Source organism: Lithobates pipiens, unplaced genomic scaffold, assembly GCF_037356315.1.
Source record: "Lithobates pipiens isolate NorthernLeopardFrog02 unplaced genomic scaffold, aLitPip1_a1.2 Scaffold_25, whole genome shotgun sequence".
NCBI lineage: Eukaryota > Metazoa > Chordata > Amphibia > Anura > Ranidae > Lithobates > Lithobates pipiens.
The window spans coordinates 186813686-186837721 of NW_027507787.1; the positions used below are offsets into that span (position 1 = coordinate 186813686).

A 24036-nucleotide genomic window follows, 5' to 3' on the forward strand; every position below is an offset into this window, starting at 1 on the left:
GGAAAAAAGCAGCAGGAAAGGCAATTTTATAGTGACCTCATTTGCAGGTACGCCATCATCAATCTCTCTGCCTTAGCAACAACAGGGTTGCTTTAATAAACTTGGCAACCAATAAAATTCCCCCTTTTACTTTTCTAGAGCAGGTCAAGTGTGGAAAACTAACAGGTGTTCGATGAAATATACTTACAGTTAAATGTTATATATGAGAGTCAAAACTATATGCAAATCTACGGCATAAGATCCTCAGTACAAAATGTTTTCAACTATGCAAATATGTGATGTCAATGAGCACAATCAGTGGACACTACACAGCATTGTATTCTCAAAATTTTCCTTTAATTAATCAACAAAATGACAAAATCCAGTGCAAGAAAGTTGTCAATGTCGATGCGTGTTGCCACATAGATAATTTGTTGTAACAGAAGTGCACATTTTTTTGCATTTTACCAAAATGAAATCTTACAAAAAACAAAAATAATAATAATATTCCCTAAGCACAGAGCAGTCAGTGCTCAAAAAAAATGTACACTTCAAGAGTAGATTTGGTAGCATTGAACCTTCTTAAAATGTATTCATTACATGCACACAGTGAGGCAGCCATCTTGGGGCTGAGCCAATAAAGCCTACCAATTCACCAGTAAGTAGTGAAATGACAGCGTGGACACACGTTCGCTCATTTCTAAGGAAATGACACACTATATATTTGTGGAAACGTGCTTCAACCTACAAACTAGCTCCCCCTAATGGCCAGAGTGAAAGGCACACTTAAAAGGGGTTTCCATTTTCAATGGAAATCCCCTGATTGCCTGAGACCCATCTATGCAATACCCTCAAATAACCTGACAGAAGAGGGACCCTATGTTCTTTACAGTGCCTCGAGGACCCCCTGTTTTTTTGTTTTTAAGGTCACACTAATACCAGCTTTCACCTACAGATGGCACCGCAGATCAAATCTGAAATTTCAGGTCCTGATGTTTGTAAATCCTCGCAAGCTGGGTAAGGGAAAGATCACTACCTATCTGCACAGAGGAGTCTCATTCAGAGAATTTCAGTTAAAAACCTAAAAATCACTTTACGTCAGAGTCAGTAAACAGTAACATATGGGTTGAACAGTCACTATCTGAATACAAGTATATAATCTCTAGTAGATTAAAAGGACCATTCCTGACCCTTTTGTCTCAATCAAGGGAATGTTCAACTGGGTTAAAAAATAAAAAAAAATAAAACAAAATCTTGTAAATTAAAACCGCAGTAACATTACCACCACAAAGCTTACTGTATGGAATACAGACTTACACAAGCATGCATTCCCATAGGCAAAATCATGTGACCATATCCATTTTCTTTTAGTGGTCATTTCGGAAACTGAATTGATTCCAACATAACACATGAAAATACTGCTCATACAAAGTAGCTGTGCTCATTTCGGACAACGGATGGAGGAGCTGGTGTTCTACTGAATGTCATACCACTAGTGCCAAGTCCACTGGAAGTAAGCACTTGGGACAGCTCTTGCTGAACATTTGTGACTTCCAACTCATGCAATAATCTATGTGCGCTACAGCGGCCTCTGAACAGCGGTAGGAGAGGCAACTACAGTATGTTCTGAGCAGACCAGCTGCACAATTGGATTTTTCATTAGGTCTATTCCAAAAAAAATAAAAAATACAAAAAAAAAAACACAAAGAAAAAACAGAAATCAATATAATTGCCATTTTCCCATTTTAGTTACAAAAAAGGGAAAAGGGGGGGGGGAGCTTATACATGTTTAAGGCTAGAAAATTACCCATTTTCTAAAATAGTGAGAACGATACACAAGATTACCCCCCACCCCCTTGAGGTGAATTATTGAATTCCACCATGTAACATTGGGATGTCAACTAGTAGTGGAAAAACATTTGGGGTTAGTGTTCGCTTGCACCTATAATCTGTAAAGGCAAACACTTTACATACCCCATGCTACAAAACACTGAACCCCCCAACCCCCACCCCCCCGCCTGTGGTTTTATTTGTTCACATCCTTCCATCACAATACTGGCGCATATTCTGTATTTCTCTCTCTTGCCAAAGTCCTTCCAGTTGACAAGAGTAATGCTCCACTCTTATCCATCTAATCTCAGCATTTCCAGGTAGCTCTTAGTCTATCAGATCCAACATGTTGGTATTCTGATTAAAAAAAATCTTCTATAGGAAAGGAGCAATGAAACAAGGAGAAAAGCTCTTGTTCATATAAAACAAATGCAACAAAATCTGGACATTTTGCATGCTGAAGCCTCCACCTGTACGCATTAAAGCTCCAGCTTTTGCTTTTATTGTCCTAGTATTCCATCACCAAAGTCATCCATACGAAAGCCCAGTTTAAGAAAGGCATTCGTTAAAGCGTTGGGTGTGTACTTATGTTGTTTTCTCTCCAGCTTTGGTTGAACAGTTCTAAGTTTTTTGTGTTTTTCTTTTTTTTTTTTGTTTAACGTACAGGACAATGAAAAAAAAAATATAGGTATGTGGTATGGGATCATTCATTGATGCTTTTCAGCATGAACAGATTATCCTTTAGCCACGTGAGCTACTGCTGTTGTGAGAATTTGGCGAGTCTTGTTCATTGATGGTATTCAGTAAGCTCAAAGGCTGTCGTGTATGATCCAGATCATGAGAGACCTCTGCATGATCAAATATCCCTTCTTCTTCGTCTCTGTGGGGGCGAGTGTCACATGACGTACAGCTGTCACAGAAGTTTTCACCTGTGTCATCAATTAAATCGTCAAGTTCTTTAAAGTCATCATGATGGCTCCGACTGCACAGGCACACTTCAATGCCCGAGTCACCGGTAAATCTTCGGTGTCTGCCAGGTGTTTTGTCTTTGCCATCAAAGAAACCGCTCTGATCAAAGCTTTCAGAGCTATAGTCCTTCAAGAATTCTTTTGACTCATTGTCCAAGAAGGACACTTGATCTGCCATCTCGTCCAACTCTGCACCAGTGGTTGGATCATTAGACTCAAGGCTGCTTGGTTTGAATGCTACTCTCTCTAGACACGTTGTTGAAGGTTCACAATCTACAATACTTGGAGGTCGTGGTTCACTACAGCTTGCTGCAGCTGGAGAACTTGTTTGGCTATGCTGCCCGGTCCTAACGGGGTCGATTGCTACAGCACTAGAACATGCTGCAACGCATTGCTGATGTAGGACAGTGTATGGAGGAGGAGGAGTTGGAGGTCTGTTCACCACTTCTTCATAAGGAGGTAGCAAATAGTTTGGCAGAAACCCTGCAAAAACAAATACAACCATTAGTAAAAATATTTGTAAGACCTCATTAACATTGGCCATGGCAAACATGCAAATATGCGTATATAGAACACTTCTAAACAACTATATTAGGGATGCACTGAAATTTCGGCCGCCGAAACATATCAGACGAAAATGGTCCTTTCGGCAATTTGGCGAAAGGAAAAAACAGCCGATAATTGAGCCGAAAATGGGACGGAGCCTGGGCGGGGCGGAGCAGGAGAGCCGCCTCCGCCGTCAGGTTCAATAGACCGCCGGGAACATCACAGCTTTAATTTCAATAGCTGTGTGTTCCCCCGTCGGGGGCCATCGCATACAGCCCCTCCCCCTTGTTCGGGGAACTTTGATAGACAGATCACCCATCCAGATTGGACAGGGGATCTGCCTATCACAGTTCCCCGGACAAGGGGGAGGGGCTGTATGCGACGGCGTACGACGGGGGAACACACAGCTATTGAAATTAAAGCTGTGACGTTCCCAGCGCTCTATTGAACCAGACAGCGGAGGCGGCTCTCCTCTCTCTTTGCTGCATCACTGGCTGCACGGGGGACATCACTGGCTGCACGGGGGACAACACTGGCTGCACGGGGGACAACACTGGCTGCACGGGGGACAACACCACACTGGCTGCACGGGGGACAACACCACACTGGCTGCACGGGGGACAACACCACACTGGCTGCACGGGGGACAACACCACACTGGCTGCACGGGGGACAACACCACACTGGCTGCACGGGGGACAACACCACACTGGCTGCACGGGGGACAACACCACACTGGCTGCACGGGGGACAACACCACACTGGCTGCACGGGGGACAACACCACACTGGCTGCACGGGGGACAACACCACACTGGCTGCACGGGGGACAACACCACACTGGCTGCACGGGGGACAACACCACACTGGCTGCACGGGGGACAACACCACACTGGCTGCACGGGGGACAACACCACACTGGCTGCACGGGGGACAACACCACACTGGCTGCACGGGGGACAACACCACACTGGCTGCACGGGGGACAACACCACACTGGCTGCACGGGGGACAACACCACACTGGCTGCACTGGGGACAACACCACACTGGCTGCACGGGGGACAACACCACACTGGCTGCACGGGGGACAACACCACACTGGCTGCACGGGGGACAACACCACACTGGCTGCACGGGGGACAACACCACACTGGCTGCACGGGGGACAACACCACACTGGCTGCACGGGGGACAACACCACACTGGCTGCACGGGGGACAACACCACACTGGCTGCACTGGGGACAACACCACACTGGCTGCACTGGGGACACCACACTGGCTGCACTGGGGACACCACACTGGCTGCACTGGGGACACCACACTGGCTGCACTGGGGACACCACACTTAGCTCTTTTATCATGTTGCCAGTCTCTGACCACCTCCTGTATCATGTCGCCAGTCTCCGTCTCGGTATCGGTTTTCGGCCTAGTGTATTTTTCATTTTCGGTATCGGTTTCGGCACCAAAAAACCCATTCGGTGCACCCCTAAACTATATATAGTGCATTCATAAAGTATTCAGACCCCCTTCACTTTTTCCAACTTTGCTAGGTTGCGGACTTATACTACAGGTGTTTAAAATGATATTTTTCTCTTTAATCTACACTCGGTACCTCATAATGAGAACATGAAAACCAGAATTTTAGAACTGTCTGAATTTATGAAAAAAGAAAAAACAGAAAATACCACATATACTTAAAGTGGTAGTAAATGCAGTTTTACTATTTGTACCTACAGGTAAGCCTATAGTAAGACCCGTAGGTACTGTGAATAACTCTTAAATTTGCACTGTTTAGGAGACATTCATGCTGCATGCAGCTGGCGATGTCACCGGCGCACGCACTCTGGCATACCGTGCCGAACCTTCAGAGCCTGTGCTGTAAACTGTGGCTCCCACGTGCATGCACGGGAGTGACCTCATTGCACCCCTGGCCACTCACGTAGCTGGATGCCATGAACTTGGAAGGAAGACTGGGTGAAGATAGATCTGCTAGCGAGCCGCTGGAGGGCTTTGTTTTAGGCAAGTCTCTCATAATGTGCTAGTATGCAACGCATATTAGCACGTTATGCTTTGTTTTGTTTTTTTGTTTTTTTCTTTAACTGCAGCTTACTACTGCTTCAAGTATTCCGACCCTTTACTTAAATTGTTACTAAACCGTGTAATATTCCTGTAACCCCCCCCCCCCCCCCCCCCCCATGCCTACAACTTCTAAATCGGTTTACATTCAAATGCTGCCACTATATACACCTTTTTGCCTGATCTGTATATCACGTGATAAACTGAAGGGTCTGCATGAGTGCTGATTGTTCAGGTAGGAGGAGATTTCCACTATAGCCTGTGTGATCATTCTCATTATGGGAGGCAGATCATCCATCAATCATGCTGTGACATCCCACTCACCATGTTTTTTTTTAGTTTATGCATGGAGGGGGGAGGAGGAGAGAGGGGCTGGGTTGTCATTTAGGATTTATATACATGCCCAAATGTGTGATATCATACCATGTAACCTGAAAAGCTCAAACAAGGAAATGTTCTCTCCAGCAATAGAACCAAAATGAGCATGTGGAGCAGTACTACCCCTTACCATGTGTTATCTGGCCTTGACAAGAGTGAGCCTGCAGGAGGGAGGAGGACATGTCCATAGAGGATCAAAGAGCCTTTTTACACAATGCAGAGGATTAACCCCTTAAGTTCTACAGTGAGTATTATAAAAAGCATGCTATTCTGCATATACAGACAGATTTTTACTGTTGTGGGTTTAGTAACCCTATAAATACTTTGTTAAAGACCCTTTGGCAGCAATTACAGCCTTGAGAGTTTTGGGGTATAAAGCGACAAGCTTTGCCAAAGGATTTGTGCCAAACTCATTCCATGTGAGAATTATGGACTGTGCTCTTGGGAACCTTCAGTGCGGCAGATTTTTTTTTTGAAGCTTTCCCCAGATCTGTGCCCTGCAATAATCCTGTCTATAAGCTCTGCAGGCAGTTCCTTTGAGCTCATGGCTTTTGTTCTGATACGGTATGCATTGTCAGCTGTGAGGCTTATGCCTTTCCAAATCACGTTCACTCTATTTCATTTAACCACAGGTGGACTCCAACCATGGTGTAGAAACATCTCAGCAACGATCAAGAGAAATGGGACGCACCTGAGCTAAATTTTAAGTGCTGTTGCAAAGGGTCTGAATACTTATGCCAATGTGATTATGGAGTACTGAGTGTAGATTAATGAGAAATAAAAATGAATTTAGACAACTGTAGTATTAGGATTCAACATAACAAAACTGAAACAATTTAAGGGGGGTCTGAAATTTGTATTAATTACCATGCTTGTAATAATTTTAAAATGATACAGTACAGTCATAAAGCATTATTGTACATAAAAAAAAATAATAATAATAATGACATGAATTTATATCACAATGGGTTTTCCTGCATTTAGATGCATTCAGTTTAGCACAGTTTACAGAAAATAGAACTCTATGCATCCTGGGGCAGAATAGATATTGTGAATGTATCTACATGGACATTCAGATGCAGGAGAACTGGGAAGCATGATGTTTTCTTTGTTTATACTGCCCAAATAGTTTCCCCTGCATTTTAATAAGTGTAACGCAGGAGACCAGTGTAACTGTAGCCTATGTGAACAGAACTGGTATCACTTCTCAGACTTTTTGTTACAAGAGGCCAGCATTTTTTTAGAAAAGTTTGCACTACAACCTATTTAGTAAACCAATAAGACCCCTTTCACACCACACTGCCCATAGCTTGGGCGGTAAAACGCGCTATTTTTAGCTGTGTTTTACCGTCGGATTTGCGGCGCATTTCGGCCGCTAGCGGGGTGCTTTTACCCCCGCTAGCGGCCGAGAAAGGGTTAACACCGCCGGCAATACACAGCAATAGTGGCGTTTTGCCGGCGGTATTACAGCGCTGCCCCATTGATTTCAATGGGGAGCAGCGGTGGAGGAGCGGTAAACACACTGCTCCAAAGAAGCTGCTGGCAGGACTTTTCCCTGACGTCCTGCCAGCGCACCGCTGTACTGTGAAAGCCCTCGGGCTTTCACACTACAGACAATGGTGCAGCTTTTTTTGGGCGGAAACTCCCTGGTGTGAAAGGGGTCTAAGTCCAAAAATACCATGTGTGCTTCTACCAGGTTTCCCTGCCCTCCCCAACAGGGACCTCACAAATTATTTTCAGGCAGAAGCTATGGAAATTTTAAAGTGACCCTAGCATTAAAGGGTGACTTATACATAAAGCCCAGGAAGAAAAAAAAAAATAATAATAAAAAAACAAAAAACAGGCTCTTTATTTACCTTTCTGATGGTGTGTTGAAATGCTGCCTCTTTGCTGCAAGTATTCTCATTTCTGGGTTTGTGGAACACCAGCTCCCTTACCGTATGCCGTGGCTCTTCTTAAACAACATCCAGGGCAAGGGCAGTGGGGATATAATGAGTGTTAGTGGCAATAGCCTTATGACTTGAACTACTTGAATGCATTGGTCAATATTGAACTTAAGCCACAGCCACGTGATCCAATGCCACATAAGTGCTCATCTGCATGCCTGAACCATGAGTGCACTGTAGTGATGGCAATATATTAGTGTGAAAGAATGTCCAGTTGCAAGAAATGTCCAAAACCATCACTACAGTCCACTCATGGGTCGGGCATGCAGATGAGCACTTATGTGGCATTGGTTCACATGGCAGCGGCTCACATTCAATATTTACCAACACAGTCATGCAGTTCAATTCATAAGGATATTGCCACCAACACTCACCCACTGTCCTTGCGCTGGATTTTGTGTGCTGTTGGTTTGTTTTTTTCCTATCCTCATGTGGGAATTCCTGCCAGCAGGACTATTGAGATTAAGTTGAATGTTGGCTTTACAGGTTTCACATTTCACATATTGGATGTGAAGCTGGCATGAGAAACCACAGCATAATATGGAGGTTATAGGTCTTATGTGCACCAGAAGGATTGAATACCTGCAGTCCCAGGAATCAGTGGCATTTCACTCCATGGACCACTGTAAAGGTGAGTAAAGTCTAGTACACATGGGCCGAACGTCAGCTGGTTCAATAGAAACCACTCGACATTTGGCCCGTGTGTATGGCAGCTGGTCCTACAGAAGCCGGCCTTTGGCCAGCTTCTGTCAACGGCTCATGACCGATAAAGGTCTGCCAACCGACTCATGATCAGCGCTCTCAGCCAATGGCCGAGAGCGCTGACTGGAGTGATCTGGTGAAGGCGGCCATCGTCTTGTCAGAACACAATAGAACAGCAGGGGAGATCACTGTACTAACATTGCATTGTTAGTACAGCGACTCCAATCTGAGCTGTCAACCCGCTAGGTTGAATGAAGTTATTTAATAACAAACATGCCTATACTTACCTGCTCGGTGCAATGGTTTTGCATAGAGCAGCCCCGATCCTCTTCCTCTGGGGTCCCCCCACTGACACTCCAAGCCCCTCCTCTTCATTGGCTGCTGCATCCATTGACACAGATAGCAGGTCCTGGACCCGCCCCCAGCTTTTGATTGACGGCAGCGGAAGCCAATGGCTCCTGCTACTATTAATCTATCCAATGAGGCAATCTACAGCGGATGGAGCCACTGGGCTCATGCACATCACTGGATCAGATCAGCTTCAGGTAAGAAAAAAAGAAAAAAAGAAAAAAAAAAAAAAAAAGGGGGGGGGGGTGGGCGCTTCAGCACAGAAGGTTTTTCACCTTGCATTAAGGTGAAAAAACAGCTTTACAACCACTTTAAAGCTTTTTTTTTTTTTTACAGCCTGGTCATTGGAAATAAGTGACTCTTTAGTGACAAGGTCACTCTGCGGAACCAAAATAAAGTGGTGTAACGCTCGCAGTTTTGTGATCTATTAAGCAAATACCTTTCGATTAAATGGACAGAGCTGCTCTAAATGCACCCATGCACCTTTCTACTTGACCTCAGAAATAAACAGACATAGCAGGAGCCCCACCCTAGACAGATGGCGACCTTTGGCATACACACAGCTCTATAAATAGATAGATCAGTAACATACGGAAGTAAAATGGCACTGAAGAGTAGCTGTGCGCTTCGCGGTAAGCTATGAGGTTGATCTCGTGTTGCCGTTGCTGTGCCTGAAGGCGGTGCTTGGCTCGCCGATGATGACAAACACAACAGCAGCTGAGTATTATGATTATTGTCCACACCAGCCAAAACCCTGTATGAGAAGATAAAAACATATAATATTAAGAAGTAGAAGTATTGTCTACATTTTTTATAGCTTCTATTTTGCAAAGATGCTCACATTTTTAAATGGATGTATTTTGGATCCAAGGGTTTCTAACAAACAAATTCAGTCTTTGGGCACGTTCCCTGTAGTCATCCAGCCTGGCAGCTGCCATACTGCAGAGTAATACTTGGAGGAATCTGGCCTCGGAATAACCTACAATCAGACAGCTGGACTTGGATGGTTTTTGGAATGGCTGTCAGTATGTGTGTTTGCATTCCCAGCCTGAGCTGGTCTGCACAGAGCAATGTAAGGCCTGATTCACACCTATGAATTTTTAGTGTTTTTTGCAGATTTGCACTAGAGATAGTGTTCCATAGGAAAGCATGTTAAAGGGACTGTAGTGCAAATCTGCAAAATGCAAAAAGCACTAAAAATGTTGAATCGGGCCTAAGCCAGCCCAGGAGACAACACAATGCATACAATGTACATATGTCAGTTGTAGCATAGTGTTTTCATGATTAAATTACAGAATTTCCCCCCCTACTGGCCATCTCAAAATCCAGAGACAAAATTGTTGCTACATACGGCATGTGCAAATATAGCTCCCGCACCCCACACACTGCTGGTCAATACACGTTTACAATTCTATACACAGATACGGAATTTTGTTTTGCATATATACTGTATAGCTATAAGGAAATGACTGTTATGGTTTAGGGCACATGTACGCTGTGTGTGGCCAATCCTGACCATTTAGTGCACCCAGAAAGCACAGCTGCAGTGTCCATTACCCACTGCCTGCAGCCTATCAAAGTCTATGAAAGACTAAAGGCTGCTGCAGCTGGATGAGGCTGAGCACTTTACCAAGTGGTACTCCCGTTTAAGATCCTATGTGTTCAGGGACAAAATGACAAGAACACAAGAATTCTGAGTTTGAAAGGTTCCAGGCAGTAGGGCTGCATGCTGCAGCTGTGCCTACCGGCGCACTAAACTGTCAGGATTAGCCACACACATGCCAAATGCCTAGTGTGCATATGGCCTTAAAAACTGATGGAGATATTACACAACATCCTCAGTAAATGTTACAAAATAGCTGTAGACCTGCAGTAGGATTAGTAACCTTTAAGGATTTAAAAAACGCAAAACTATGGTCAATAGTCTGCTCCCAATGCATGTACAAGGCTGAAAGTAGTACGATCCCAATGGTACCATATGTGGGGTGTTCCCCAAAATCTATTCCAGGCCCCTGAAAAATCCCCCAATGTGCAGCTAATCCCCGGCTTTTCAAATCTAAAACTTTTTTTTTTTTGTAATCAATGATGCCTTTGCAAGAGAAAGCTGTAAAAATGATTTACCCATGATGCTTTGCACTCTTTTTTTTTTTTTTTATATAAAATGGTCTACAGGGGGTGGAGGACATTCCATAGAGGGCATACATCTTGCATTTGAAACTACATACTCATGAAGCTACATATCCGAGAGAATCTGGGGGGGATCTGAGGAGGAAAGAGGAAGATAATTAACTTCCTTATGCCTCATTCAGACCCCCTAAGACAGTAACAGTGTGTGTGTGTGTGTGTGTGTGTGTGTGTGTGTGTGTGTGTGTGTGTGTGTGTGTGTGTGTGTGTGTGTGTGTGTGTGTGTGTGTATATATATATAATTTGTGTGTATACATGTATATATTATGTAGGGGGACTCTTTAATAACATTAATCAAGCTGTCCGTCAGTGTACTGAGCGGTGATAATTTATTACTGCTTAATATATTGACATCTCTGTGAATCCGTGAATTTCTAGTACTGTAATCTCGTAAAGTCTCACGAGATTCCAGTATTAGGGGCCGTTCTCCAGTGTTAGAAGTGTTTGTAGATCACTTCACTCCAAGGGTGAAGCAATCTACTCGGCTTCATAAACTGGCACATAGAGGAGAAAGATCTTCTCCGTGAATGCCCGAGAATGAAGCCGTGAATAGATTTCACTGCTTCATAAAAGGACACCAAAGAACCTCACTGTGGACCTTCCCCTTAAACCTGGGCTCCGTGGAAATTCCATCCAGTGTTTTTTCACTGACCCAGATGTAGACATAAATGTGCCATCCCCAAGTTAAAGTGTGACTCAATCTGATCTGGGAATCTAACCGGCTCCCAACTACTAGACTTCTACTGTCATGGCGTGGACGTGGCCGTATTTTTTAAAAAAAACGTCAGTCACATTTTTCCTGCATTTCCTGCAGGCAAAGCAGCCCATTCAAATGGTGTGACTGCCGGAAAATGTATGTGAACCTAGCCTTAGGCTACATTCAAAACTAGCATCCTACATTTAGATTATAAACAAAGAAAAAAATATCTGGAATATACCCAAATTAAGTTCTTCTATGTTTCACTGCATTTGCCATTACGTGTGTTAAACACATGTTTAGATTTGATTAGTTTTGCACTTTTTCCCTATTAGTTGGTTGATTTTGGTATCACAAATGTTAGTACCAGCAGCTCACAGGTACGGTCCCCGAGCGCAGACTCTCTCTATACATATGTTTAAATGTATTGAGAGTAATCTGACCCTGAATGCATAAAACTATTTTCTCTAAACCCAACTAAATTGAACACATACACACACACAATGACTTTTACCATTAAAATTTTTTATGCATTTTTATGTGCCTAGAAATGAGACCTAAAGACTTTTAACTGCTTGTCGACCACCTCACACCGATATACGTCGGCAGAAGGGCTTGTACAGGCAAACTAACATACCTGTACATTGCTCTTTAAGAGCTAGCTCCGGCAGTCGAGGCGTGGGTCCCTTGGACTCGATCGCTGGGGAGATAACCGCAAGCGCATCACAGGGAGATGCTAATGTAAACAAGCATCTCTCCATTTTGCCTAGTGACAGTGTCACTGATCTCTGCTCCCTGTGATCGGGAGCAGAGATCAGTGATGTGTCACACGGAGCCATGCCCCCCATAGTTAGAAACACACCCCAGGGCACACTTAACCCTTAGTGGTTAAGCCTTTCACTGCCAGTGTCATTTACACAGGAATCAGTGCATCTGCATAACACTGATTGCTATATAAATGACAACGGTCCCAAATATGTGTCAAAAATGTCCGATGCGTCCGCCATAATGTTGCAGTCATGATAAGAAGTCGCTGATCGTTGCCATTACTAGTAAGAAAAAAATAAACTGAATAAAAATGCCGTAAAACTATCCCCTATTTTGTAAACGCTATAACTTTTGCGTAAACCAAATTTTTAAACAAAAATATGTAGAATAATACGTATCGGCATAAACGAGGAAAAAAAATGTTTTTTTCATATATTTTTAGGGGATATTTATTATAGCAAAATGTAAAAAATAATGTGTTTTTTTCCAAATTGTCGCTTTTTGAGGTGATCAAATGCTACCAAAAGAAAGCTCTATTTGTGGGGGGGGGGGGGGGGGGGAAAGGACGTAAATTTTGTTTGGGAGCCACGCAAAAGTGCTCCGGTCAGGAAGGGGGACATTTTCTTCCGGGGCTGAAGTGGTTAAATGCATATAAAAACACATACTGTATCTTTGCAGGTTTGTCAATACCAGTGAGAACGAGGGCATAGGAAGCGGAAAGTGAAGTGTTAAGTTCACTCTCAGCCAAGGGGACGCTGCAATTTCTCTCCAACTCTGGTGGAAATATGGTCATGTTGTACAAGGGGGCAGACCAGCAAGGTGATCTTACCAGCCATTGCACAATATGCAGTAGAGCTACATGATTAATTGTTAAAACAAATTGTGATCTCGATTCAACCCATGATCTCTATGCAGAATTTCCTGATTCATTCATGTAAACAAGTGTAGAGAGAGTTCCCTGCTCACTCAGCTGTCAAAAGGAAAAAAAACTGGGCAGCCTGCCAAGTTTTTCACAACATTGTCCATGCTGGTAGATAACTATAAACATTGTAACTTTCCCTTCTTCTATTAAAAGGAATGAACTTCCACATGTAGATGAGGAAAAAGTTTAACCACTTAAAAGACCAAACCTTTTTCTGACACTTGTTTCTTACAAAGTTAAAAATCAGTATTTATTTTTTGCCAGAAAATTACTTGAAACCTCTAAACATGATATTTTTTTAAATTTTCTTTTAGCAGAGACCCTAGAGAATAAAATGGTGATTGTTGCAATATTTTATGTTACACAGTATTTGCATAGTGGTCTTTCAAATTTGGGAAAAAAAAAAATACACTTCACTGAATTAAAAAAAAACGAAACAGTAAAGTTAGCCCAATATTTTTGTATAATGTGAAAGTTGAGGTTACGCCGCGAGAATTGTGATCTTTTGTTATTTCCATTTTAGTCAGAATCGTGCAGCTCTAATATGCAGTCTATCAGCAGCCAGGAAGCATACACTGGGGCTGATACAGTGCTCTTTATTCCTGATAACATTAGATGATCTAATATGCATACTAGATTGGTGAGCCAATAATATAACTCATCATTAAGGTGGTTGTAAAGGCAGAAGGTTTTTCCCCTTATTGCATTATATGCATGAAAGTTAAAATAGTCTGTGTGCAGGAGCCCCCGCCCCCCCTTCCATTTTTGCATGAGTCCCATCCTGATGCAACGATGTGCACAAGAGCATCAGCTCTCTTCCTCCCCATCGGCTGAGACTGTCGATCACAGCCAGTGAGCCAATGAGGAGAGAGCAGAGGCGGGGCTAAGCTCCATCTGCGAATGAACACACCTGCAGCTACTCAGGAGCGAGCCCGCTCAGGTACCCCCATAGCAAGCCGTTTTGCTATGGGGACACTCGGCAGGAACACCGAGTGAGGGACACAAAAAGAGGAGGATCGGGGCTGCTCTGTGTAATACCATTGCACAGAGCAGGCAAGTATGTTATTTTATTTTTTTATTGCCTTTAATATAACTTTAACTTAATAGTATTTTTTTTTTTTTTTTTACACAGCTGCAGTTGCTTACTGTATTTCCATTTTTACCTCAGTAACTGATCTTGTTGTATGGATCCATTCTATATATTCTCTGTAAAGAGTAGAGAAGAAAGCACAACGACTTTTCTAGCAACTGCAATTCTCCATGGTAAAGTATTAGTAAATCTGCATTATTTACTACATACAAGAGCAGACTCCTTACTCCCTGTGATGAATCCTGGATTAGGGAAAGCAGCCTGAATATCTTTGCAGTATAAATATAAAATATTCAGTTCCAGGTTGACATTTCAGTGAACCTGTATTTCATACATTCCACTGATTGTGCCCCTCCAACCTAGTGCTGGTGGAGCTGGAGGAAATTCTTCCACATACAGCACAGGATCTACTTTTATACACATCTTCCCCACCTGCTGCTGTATCATATTCTTTAATCCCCGGCCGCATGAATGTGAATTGGAGTGCCAGTGATAACTGCAGAGGGCAATCGTATATTAGATTTGAGAACATGTTTATAGCAAGTTGAAACAGTTTGCTGATCAGGAGAGATGTCTGGAACTGTCAAGTCTTGTTTACCAGAACTGAACATCCAAATACTTTTACACCCACCACACATGCAAGGCGGCTGGAGAAAAAGTCTGTTTATAAGAACTGCTGCCCGTCAAGTTACAGAGATCACGTTCTACCCCTTCTAAAACCAACAACCCCAGAGGTCCAAAATCATTGCGGAATAAGGGGAGAGACAAATGGGACACTGTGGGATATTTTCAGAAATAGAACCGCTTTGGCCAGCATCCCTACATTTAAAGGAGAACTTAACATTTCTAGATGTTTCTTTCAAGATAACAGATCTTCACTTTAGTTAATTTTGCCCTAAGCAGTAACCTTTTATCTGAAACTCCTCCTGAATAATAGCAATGCGATTCCTGGTATGTGAGGATGCCTGGGTACTCCTAGGTCCCTACAGCCTCATACCCGTGCATCTGAAGTGTGAGATCTACGGTACTACTAGCTCTCATAGTAGCAGGAGATTTGGTGATGTAACTACTCTGCTGCTTGCTCTTGTTAAAAGCTGGAAATGTATCTTATATATGTAAGATATGCAAGTTTTATTTTTTTTAAAGCGGAGTTCCACCCTAAAGTGAAACTTCCACTCATCGGATTCCTCCCCACCCCCCCTCCGGTGCCACAATTGGCACCTTTCAGGGGGCGGGATAGGGGTGCAGATACCTGTATAATGCAGGTATCTGCACCCACTTTCGGGAATAGCTAGCCGCAGATGCCCGCCCCGTAGTGTTCTGGAAAAAACACAGTTCCCAGGAAACAACGGGGACAAGTGAAGACACGCAGTGCGACTCGCGCATGCGGAGTAGGGAACCGGGCAGTGAAGCCGCAACGCTTCACTTCCTGATTCCCTGACAGAGGATGGCGATGGGGGCAGCCGAGAGATGAGCGATTGCTCGTCATCTGCTGCCGACATCGCAGGCACCCTGGACAGGTAAGTGTCCATTTATTAAAAGTCAGCAGCTGCAGTATTTGTATCTGCTGACTTTTACATTTTTTTTTTAAGGTGGCCCTCTTCTTAAATGATTACATTTCGTTTACCTGTGCTAGGAGCCTTTTCTAAATGCATCTCCAGCTTAAATTAGAAAAAAGTGCACTTCATGGGGAAAATTGCACATTCCAACCAAGTAATAACACAGGGCGGCTAGAAAACTTACTTTACCTCTGCGACATTTCCTCTTAGATTGCAAGCTTTCCTCTCCTCCTGTATCATATCTTTTTATTAATTTTTTCTAGAGTCGGTCTAGGATTCTCAGTGTTGCACAGCAGAACTTCAACTGTGACTGTTGAACGGGTGCCTGCACACTCCAATGCAATCAAGCTGCAAGGTGCCCAGGGACAATGCTGGGGATGCACACAGTTGTGATGTCTACCTTACGGTTTGACTGGGGAAGAGATAGATAGAGAGAGGGTGGAAAACATTCGACTTTCATGTGGGGGGGGGGGGGGGGGAACCAGTGACTCACCAAGCCAAGGGATAAGTATTTTAGGATTTAAATATCAATCTACATGCAGGGCGCTGGATGCATGGATGTGAACGGGGTTTTTTTTTTCTTTTTTTAAGCATACGATTACAGCCTGAGGCTCTAATTGTCTTCAAAAAAAAGGGTGGGCTCGGGGAGCAGAGGACTGCACCCTGAGCCCACCCAATTGTATGACAATAGAGAATCAATATTTGCTATTGTCTTCCCGATTCTCCTTCCAGCCAAGCTTGAGCGAGGAGCAGTAGCCTTTCCCGCGGCTCCGGGGTGGGGGGAATTGTGTCAGTGTGAGTGAGGGGGGGCAGGTTTGTTTGCTGTCCCCCACACCGCAAACCATTGAGCACCAGCCGCCACTGTTAAATATACTGCAGCTGCATTATCTTACACTCTGTGCATTACTTAATGACCTAACCTCTGCATTCTGATTGTTACTTACTCCTGACCTCTGCATTCTGAGTGTTATTTACGCCATACCTCTGCTTTCCATGCATTACCCAATCCTGATCTCTGCGCTTTACTTTCTCCCGACATGACCTCTGCTCCCTCTGCGTTTCTTACAACTAAACTCCTGCACTATTTAATCCTGACCTCTGTGCTTTACTTCTGAGCACCGCACTCTGCGCATTACTTACTCCTAACCCTGCAGCCTTGCATTACATATTCCTGGACCTTGGCTTTGCTTACTCCTCCCATAATCTGTGTTGTTACATACTCCTGATCTCTAGTTTCTCTGTATTATTTACTCCTGACTCCCAAACACTCTTCCCTACACACGCTCCACTCATAGCAGCATGGGCTCAGGTTTTAATTTAACCGTATCCCTTTAAGACCCTCCTACAGTAAGTGAAATTCACTACACTCACAATTCCCCTTTTCATGGTGCCCAAAGCATTTTGTCCTTAGATCTTGAATGACTGACTTGTTCTAAAAGTCTGTGACCATTTGTTTCAGGGCATGTTAAAAATGGGCTCATAGTTTTGCAGTGTGGCTTCAAATGGGGGGGGGGGGGGGGGGGGAGTATTTTGGGTGTGGTAACAGTGGTCATGGTCATGGTCAATAGTGTCTCTATTTCCTTTTGAAAAATGGCTACCTTAGCACATGTGGAATATCAGACTGTGCCACAAATGCGTAATTTTAGGCAAAACTAAGGTTCAGCTTTACGGTTCTACAGCCAAGTGGACCATGTTTTGCAAGGAAGTAATATCTGAACAAAAAGCAGGACATACAAATATGAAGAAAGTATACAGTGGTAATCTTTTACACTAGAGGTCCATAGAAACATCAGAGAGCCTGCCTGGGCACCATTGTTTTATACTATGCAGAAAAAAATAAAATAAATAAAAAGATAGAAAAAGAAACAAATCCAGACTTACACCATAGCTCATAGTAGTAGTTGCAGCACTGAGATTGTCCACAGCAGTGACCCGTGTCACATATGTAACTCTGATTGTTTAGTCCAATGCAGGTTTCCTTATCCTAAGTTTAAAAAAAAAAAAAAAAATTACAAAAAAAGGTCAGATAAAGAACATACAATTTTCATACACCTTATTCAAAAATAGAATTGCTTATTTGAATAAGCTGGTTAAAAAACACCATGGACTTAAAGCATTTGTATAGTCATTCACCCAGTGAAAATGCATTTACATTCATTCTGTGCAAATGGGGTAAAAAAATAAATAAATAAATAATGTAAACATGTCCTGTGCTGTTCCAAAATAAATAATGGATTTAAAAAGGATAAGTTCATCTTTACGAAGAAAATAAAATACTTTTTTTTTTCTTTTTCTGCAAAAAAAAAAAAAATGAATTTTTTTTCCCCCGTACATGACCCTGCAAATCATTGCACCGGCAACAATCAGTGTAGTTGTCTGCCGCAATGGCAGTCGGGATTTGTTCATTTATAGATCCCTGTGAACAAATGACAGGGCCGTGTGGGCGGAGTGTCACAGAGCCAAGCCGATTTTACATGTGACCATGGCTGCAGGGGTGCAGAAATGCAGTTGTAACATGTTCAAAAGGTGAACTTAGCCTTTAAATCGAAAAATACTGCATTTAGCCATTAGATGGGGCTAGGTATTCTAGGAATTTTGTACACTACCTAGCTCCATCTAGTGGCCAAATGCAGTATTTTTCAAACAAAACATTATTTAGATTTGCACAGCACAGGATATGGCCCATTTACATTTCCTTATTTGCACTATTTGCAGAGAACAAATGTATATGCACGCTCTCTGGGAGAATAGCTATGCAAATTCTCTACATTCATCAAAGATCAATACACAACCTCACAAATACTCCTCTGGGTGAATGAGCAAGAATGATCACAGACAGTACAAAATCTTGTGGTACACTTTCCAAAAAAGAGTGAAGGCTGATATAGTAGCAAACTGGGGGGAAGTTAACTACTCTTAAGTTTTATCCTCTCTATTTTCACTGGTAACCAAGGTCTTTGGGATAGAATGTATTGGCAATCTATACTTCCAAAGGTTTTAGAAAGCACTGCAGCACTGGGCTGAACCAAGTTATTCAAGAGGTGGAGAGAAAAATCTCCTGGAAGAGGAGGGCAAGAGCTTAACAAGGTGAACTTCTGAACTTGCTCAGTCTAAAAGCTCCGCAGGACAGATGCCAGGAAGACATGGAGGCCTTGTCTATAGAGGTTGAGGTGAGGCCAGCTCTAGAACATATGGACAGCTTTTTCTTTTCTGCAAGAGTTACAGCAATGGTATATTGGTACATAAGAAAGCTGTACTTTAGAGGGAGCAAAAAAGCTGAACTTAACCTTTATTATGTGACACCTCATTACACAATGGAGAAAACGATTACAAAAAAAAAAAAAAAAAAAAAAAAAAAAAAAAAAGCATGGTTGTGCCTTCAGTTTGCACGAAGTTGGGCCATGGTCCATCAAAACACGCCAACTATGCATTTTCTGTACAAGCCAGGTAATTTAAGCAGGCTAAATTTTGATAATCTGCAACACAAAAACCCATAGCTGGAAAACAAACATTGAACACAAGGCTACAAACCCTTCCTTGTCATAAATCTATGGATTCAGTCATGTGCAAACCCAAAGGCAGGCTTGAGACTGTCCGACTAACGATATGTACATAACACCTACCCTGTGGCACGCTTGAAACATGGTGACCATCAGATTTCAGAGAGCACTGACGTTCATGAGTGTGCTTTTACCTTGCAGCAAATGCATTGTAATTGAGGCATGTCTATGTACCCTAAAACATGCATATTAGAGGACTCCAAGTACAAAGATAAAATTATTAACAGAGTACTAGAGTACTAGGAGTTTCACAACACCAAAAGATAAGAGTTCACAGTGGAAAGTGGGCTACAAGTGAGTGCTGCAAGTTCTAATCCACAATTTTTGCCCTTTAAATCTGTCAATGTCAACTTTATAGGGGATCATATACAAGACTGCTAGTGGCACAGTTAGATACAGACAGCATTTCTCATTGTTTGGCGTTTAGTCTCTGTGCCAGGAGAACCCAACAGGACTCATAACTTTCTGTATTGTATATTTTTGCAGGAACAAATGGAATATATGACGCATGCTTCTTCAGCTTCACACTGCCACTTAATTTGGGGCAGTGTATTGATTGGACTCTTTTCTCCTAGGGAACAACAAACAGGTGATACACTGCATCATCCCAGAATGGTGTTTACCTTGGGTCAAATGGCTACCACAACACTTACAAGCATTATTTTTCTAACCCGAGTTTGATCAGCTCTGTATAGCTAAGGATCCATTCTGGACTGAGAACATCTAAAAAAGGAAGACGACTTACTGCAGGAGAGCTTCAGGAGGACCTTTGCAAAAAAAAAATAAAAAATAGCACAGAATTGACCATTTTATAGTCCATATCATGGTTCCAACAATCCCACTCAAAAGAAGTCCATCATTAAAGTGGAAGTAAACCCATTAAATTAACAGTTTCAAAAAAACTGTTACATTCCCAGCATGCCAGGAATATAACTGTCACATTGGTTGTGCTCTCAAACAAACTGTTAAACCATCCAATGGCTGGTGTCATAACTGGTCACATGTGCAACAATATGGCAGTTGAAGATTAAACAGAGGTCAAGATGGCAGCTTCCTTGGCTGAAAATGATAGCCGGGTTTACTTGCACTTTAAATCAACTTCTCTTGAATGGGAAGCCATAGATAAATCGAAATTCAGCTGGTCCCTGCCGAACCAGCCAAATTTCAATTCATCTATGGCCCGCTTGTTTGAATCCTCCACTCTCCACTGCCAAATTTGGCATGGCGGTCTGAGCCAAAAGTCCTTTCCCCGCAGTCTTCTGGGACACATTATAAGTCCCGGAAGACTACGGGACCATTCACAAGGCACGGTGTGGCTTGCGCAGTAGGAAACTGTCTGGGAAGCTGTAAGGCTCCACTGCCTGTTTACCTTACTTGAGATGCCGGCGCCTGCACCCAAAGCAGATTGAAGAAATCGGCTCGGGTGAGGACCTAGCTGGATCACTCGACAAGCAAGTTTCCTTATATTAAAAGTCAGCAGCTACAGTATTTGTAGCTGCTGGTTTAATGTTTTGGGGGGAGCCTGAAGCTCCTTTAATAAGGGACAGTATTTTCAAGAGAGGAGTGCAGAAGGAATGACAGTAGATGTTCAGGAGACTGGAGTGGAGGGTATGACAGGGAACAGTACAGGTGATACTCAACAAAATTAGAATATCGTGCAAAAGTAAATTTTTTTCACTAATACAACTTAAAAGCTGAAACTAAAATATGAGATAGTTCAAACCGTGATTTGGCATAAATGTGATGATTATGGCTTACAGCTCATGAAAAACCCCAAATCCACAATCTCCGAAAATTAGAATATTTCATGCAATCAATAAAACAAGGATTGTACATAGAGCAATACTGCACCTCTGAAAAGTATAAGCAGGCATATATACTCAGTACTTGGTTTGCGCCCCTTTTGCAGCAATTACTGCCTCGATGCGGCGTGGCATGGAAGCCATCAGCCTGTGGTAGAGCTGGGCGATTTCCTAAAAAACTAGCAACACTTGATTCACGATTCGAAACGAGGTTTTTTTTTTGGATGGACACCGCGCTGGTCCTGGGGAGCTGCAGGCAGGAGTTTTTAGGTGAGGCCACGGCTTCGGCCTAGTCCGCGGCGTCCGGCCTCACGGACTAGGCAGAAGATGCGGCCTCGTCTAAAAACTCCTGCCGGCAGCACCTCAGGACTGGTGCGGTGTCAGAAAATCTAAATAAAAATTGGTTTGCTGAAATTTTCTATCGATTTGACCGCTCAACTCGATTCAAGATTTAGATTGATTTTTTCCCCAGCCCTAGCCTGTGGCACTGCTGAGGTGTTATGGAAGACCAAGATGCTTCAATAGCGGCCTTCAGCTCTTCTGCATTGTTCGGTCTCATGTCTCATCTTTCTCTTGGCAATGCCCCACGGATTCTCTATGGGGTTCAGGTCAGGAGAGTTTGCTGGCCAATCAAGCACAGTAATCCCCAGGTCACTGAACCAGGTTTTGGTGCTTTTGGCAGTGTGGGCAGGTGCCAAGTCCTGCTGGAAAATTAAGTCAGCATCCCCATAGAGCTTGTCTGTGAAGTGCTCCAAAATCTCCTGATAGACAGCTGCGTTGACGCTGGACTTAATGAATTACAGTGAACACCAGCAGATGCAATGGCTCCCCAAATCAACACAGACTGTGAAAACTTCACACTGGACTTCAAGCATCTTGCAGTGTGCCTCTCCATTCTTTCTCTATACTCTGAGTCCTTGGTTTCCAAATTCGATGCACAATTTGCTCTCATCAGAAAAGAGGACTTTGGACCACTGAGCAACCGACCAGGTCGGCTTTTCTTTAGCCCAGGTAAGATGCTTCTGACGTTTGTTGTTCAGGAGTGGCTTGACATTTGAAGCCCATATCCAGAACCCATCTGTGTGTGGCGGCTCCAGCCTCAGTCCACTCCTTGTGAAAGTCCCCAACACTTTTGAATGGCCTTTTCCTGACAATCCTCTCCAGGCTGCGGTCATCCTGGCTGCTTGTGCACCTTTTTCTTCCACACTTTTCCCTTCCACATAACTTTCTATTAATGTGCTTTGATACAGCACTTTGGGAACATCCAACTTCTTTTGCAATTACCTTTTGAGGCTTTCCCTCCTTATGGAGGGTGTCAATGGTGGTTTTCTGCACAACTGTCAGATAAACAGTCTTTCCCATGATTGTGATTCCTACTCAACCAGACAGAGACCATTTAAAGGCTCAGGAACCATTTGCAGGTGTTATGAGTTAATTAGCTGATTAGAGTGGGACACTTTGAGCCTAGAATATTGCAACCTTTCACCGAGATAAAACATTTAGGAGATTTTTGCACTACCTATGGGTAAGCCTATAAATGAGGCTTACCTAAAAGGGTAAAAGTGGCTTTATTTCCTCTTTAATTTGCAGGGATTTCCTCCCCCTTCATCATGTGGCTATAGGACAGGACGTGCAGGTAAAACTCCAAGGGGACACAGATGGCAAAAAATAAACCGACAGGGGTTATAACCCTTCCTCACTCAATCTAAAATATAACAACAAAGGAAGTTTTGCCTATAGTTCTACTTTAATAATCATCTCTCCCAAAGTTCTATGGCCAGTGGTCTCCCCTCACTCCGCTCCACCTCCTGCCATGAACAGTTTCCACTCTCTCTTTCACCCTCCTGTTGGTTCACAGCCTGTTGCTATTCTGCCTTTTACGTCCATCTTCTGCTTTGCTCTTCCTTTTCCCCACTTTCCTTTATCAGCTCCTGTTCGGTCTTCTTTACATTGGTGCGATGCTGGAAACCTGCAAATCCACTGCGGGTCCCAGCATCGCACACTGCCTTATGCAAAAAAAAACTGCTGGAAGTGTCAATACAAAGTTAATGACACCTCCAGAGAGAATAGATATAGATATAGATAGAGAGAGAGATTTTTTTTATTTACATGACCTGCTTTATTGGGAACCAAAGACAAAGTACACATCACTGGCGACAATGCTATAAAATACAGTCTATCTCAGCAACACTCCAATAAACAGGCCTATAGTTATTCCCCATTAATATTGTTTTCTCATTGAATTCACAGCCACAACTCATACTCCCCATGTTTTCCCACTGAAGACAAACCATTTGTTCTATTTTTAATCTCTGGGAAACGGATGACGAAAACATTTCAGACGAAATGGCTTGAAGATGAAAACAAGAATCCCACATGGCCACACAAGTGACTTTATGGGTAAACAAGAGCATTTCCCAGTGTCGTCATCCAATTATACTGAAGCGCAGGGAGCAGATGATCTGCTACTCCCCCTGGACACCATGTTGGCTGTAAAAATCTAACATTCCATCCTTCAACGTGGGTCTAAATGACGCAGAGAAATTTGTAAACATGGATTCTACTTACACATGTGTTTTTCAGATTCCCGCATTCATTTCTGCATAGGATCAAAGCCATCATCTGGTTTCTCCAGTTAACACTTTCATCTTTGATCATCCACTGGGGGGGGGGGGGGG

General features: G+C 43.2%; 1 protein-coding gene across 3 annotated transcripts in view; it reads right to left on the bottom strand.

Annotated features, from left to right (window-relative positions):
- Nucleotides 1-314: 314 nt before the first annotated feature.
- WBP1L (WW domain binding protein 1 like) overlaps nt 315-24036 on the bottom strand; it is a 102681-nt gene continuing 78959 nt past the window's right edge. For 2 of the 3 annotated variants that reach the window (XM_077455296.1, XM_077455298.1), the window contains exons 2-4: nt 17878-17980; nt 9369-9530; nt 315-3260 (exon numbers count right to left, since the gene is read on the bottom strand). In XM_077455296.1, the coding sequence (XP_077311422.1) occupies nt 2551-3260; nt 9369-9530; nt 17878-17980 (975 nt within the window). In that variant the 3' untranslated portion in view covers nt 315-2550. Of the gene's footprint in view, nt 3261-9368; nt 9531-17877; nt 17981-19619; nt 19718-24036 lie in introns of those variants that run through there. The other variant, XM_077455297.1, reaches the window with a different exon arrangement.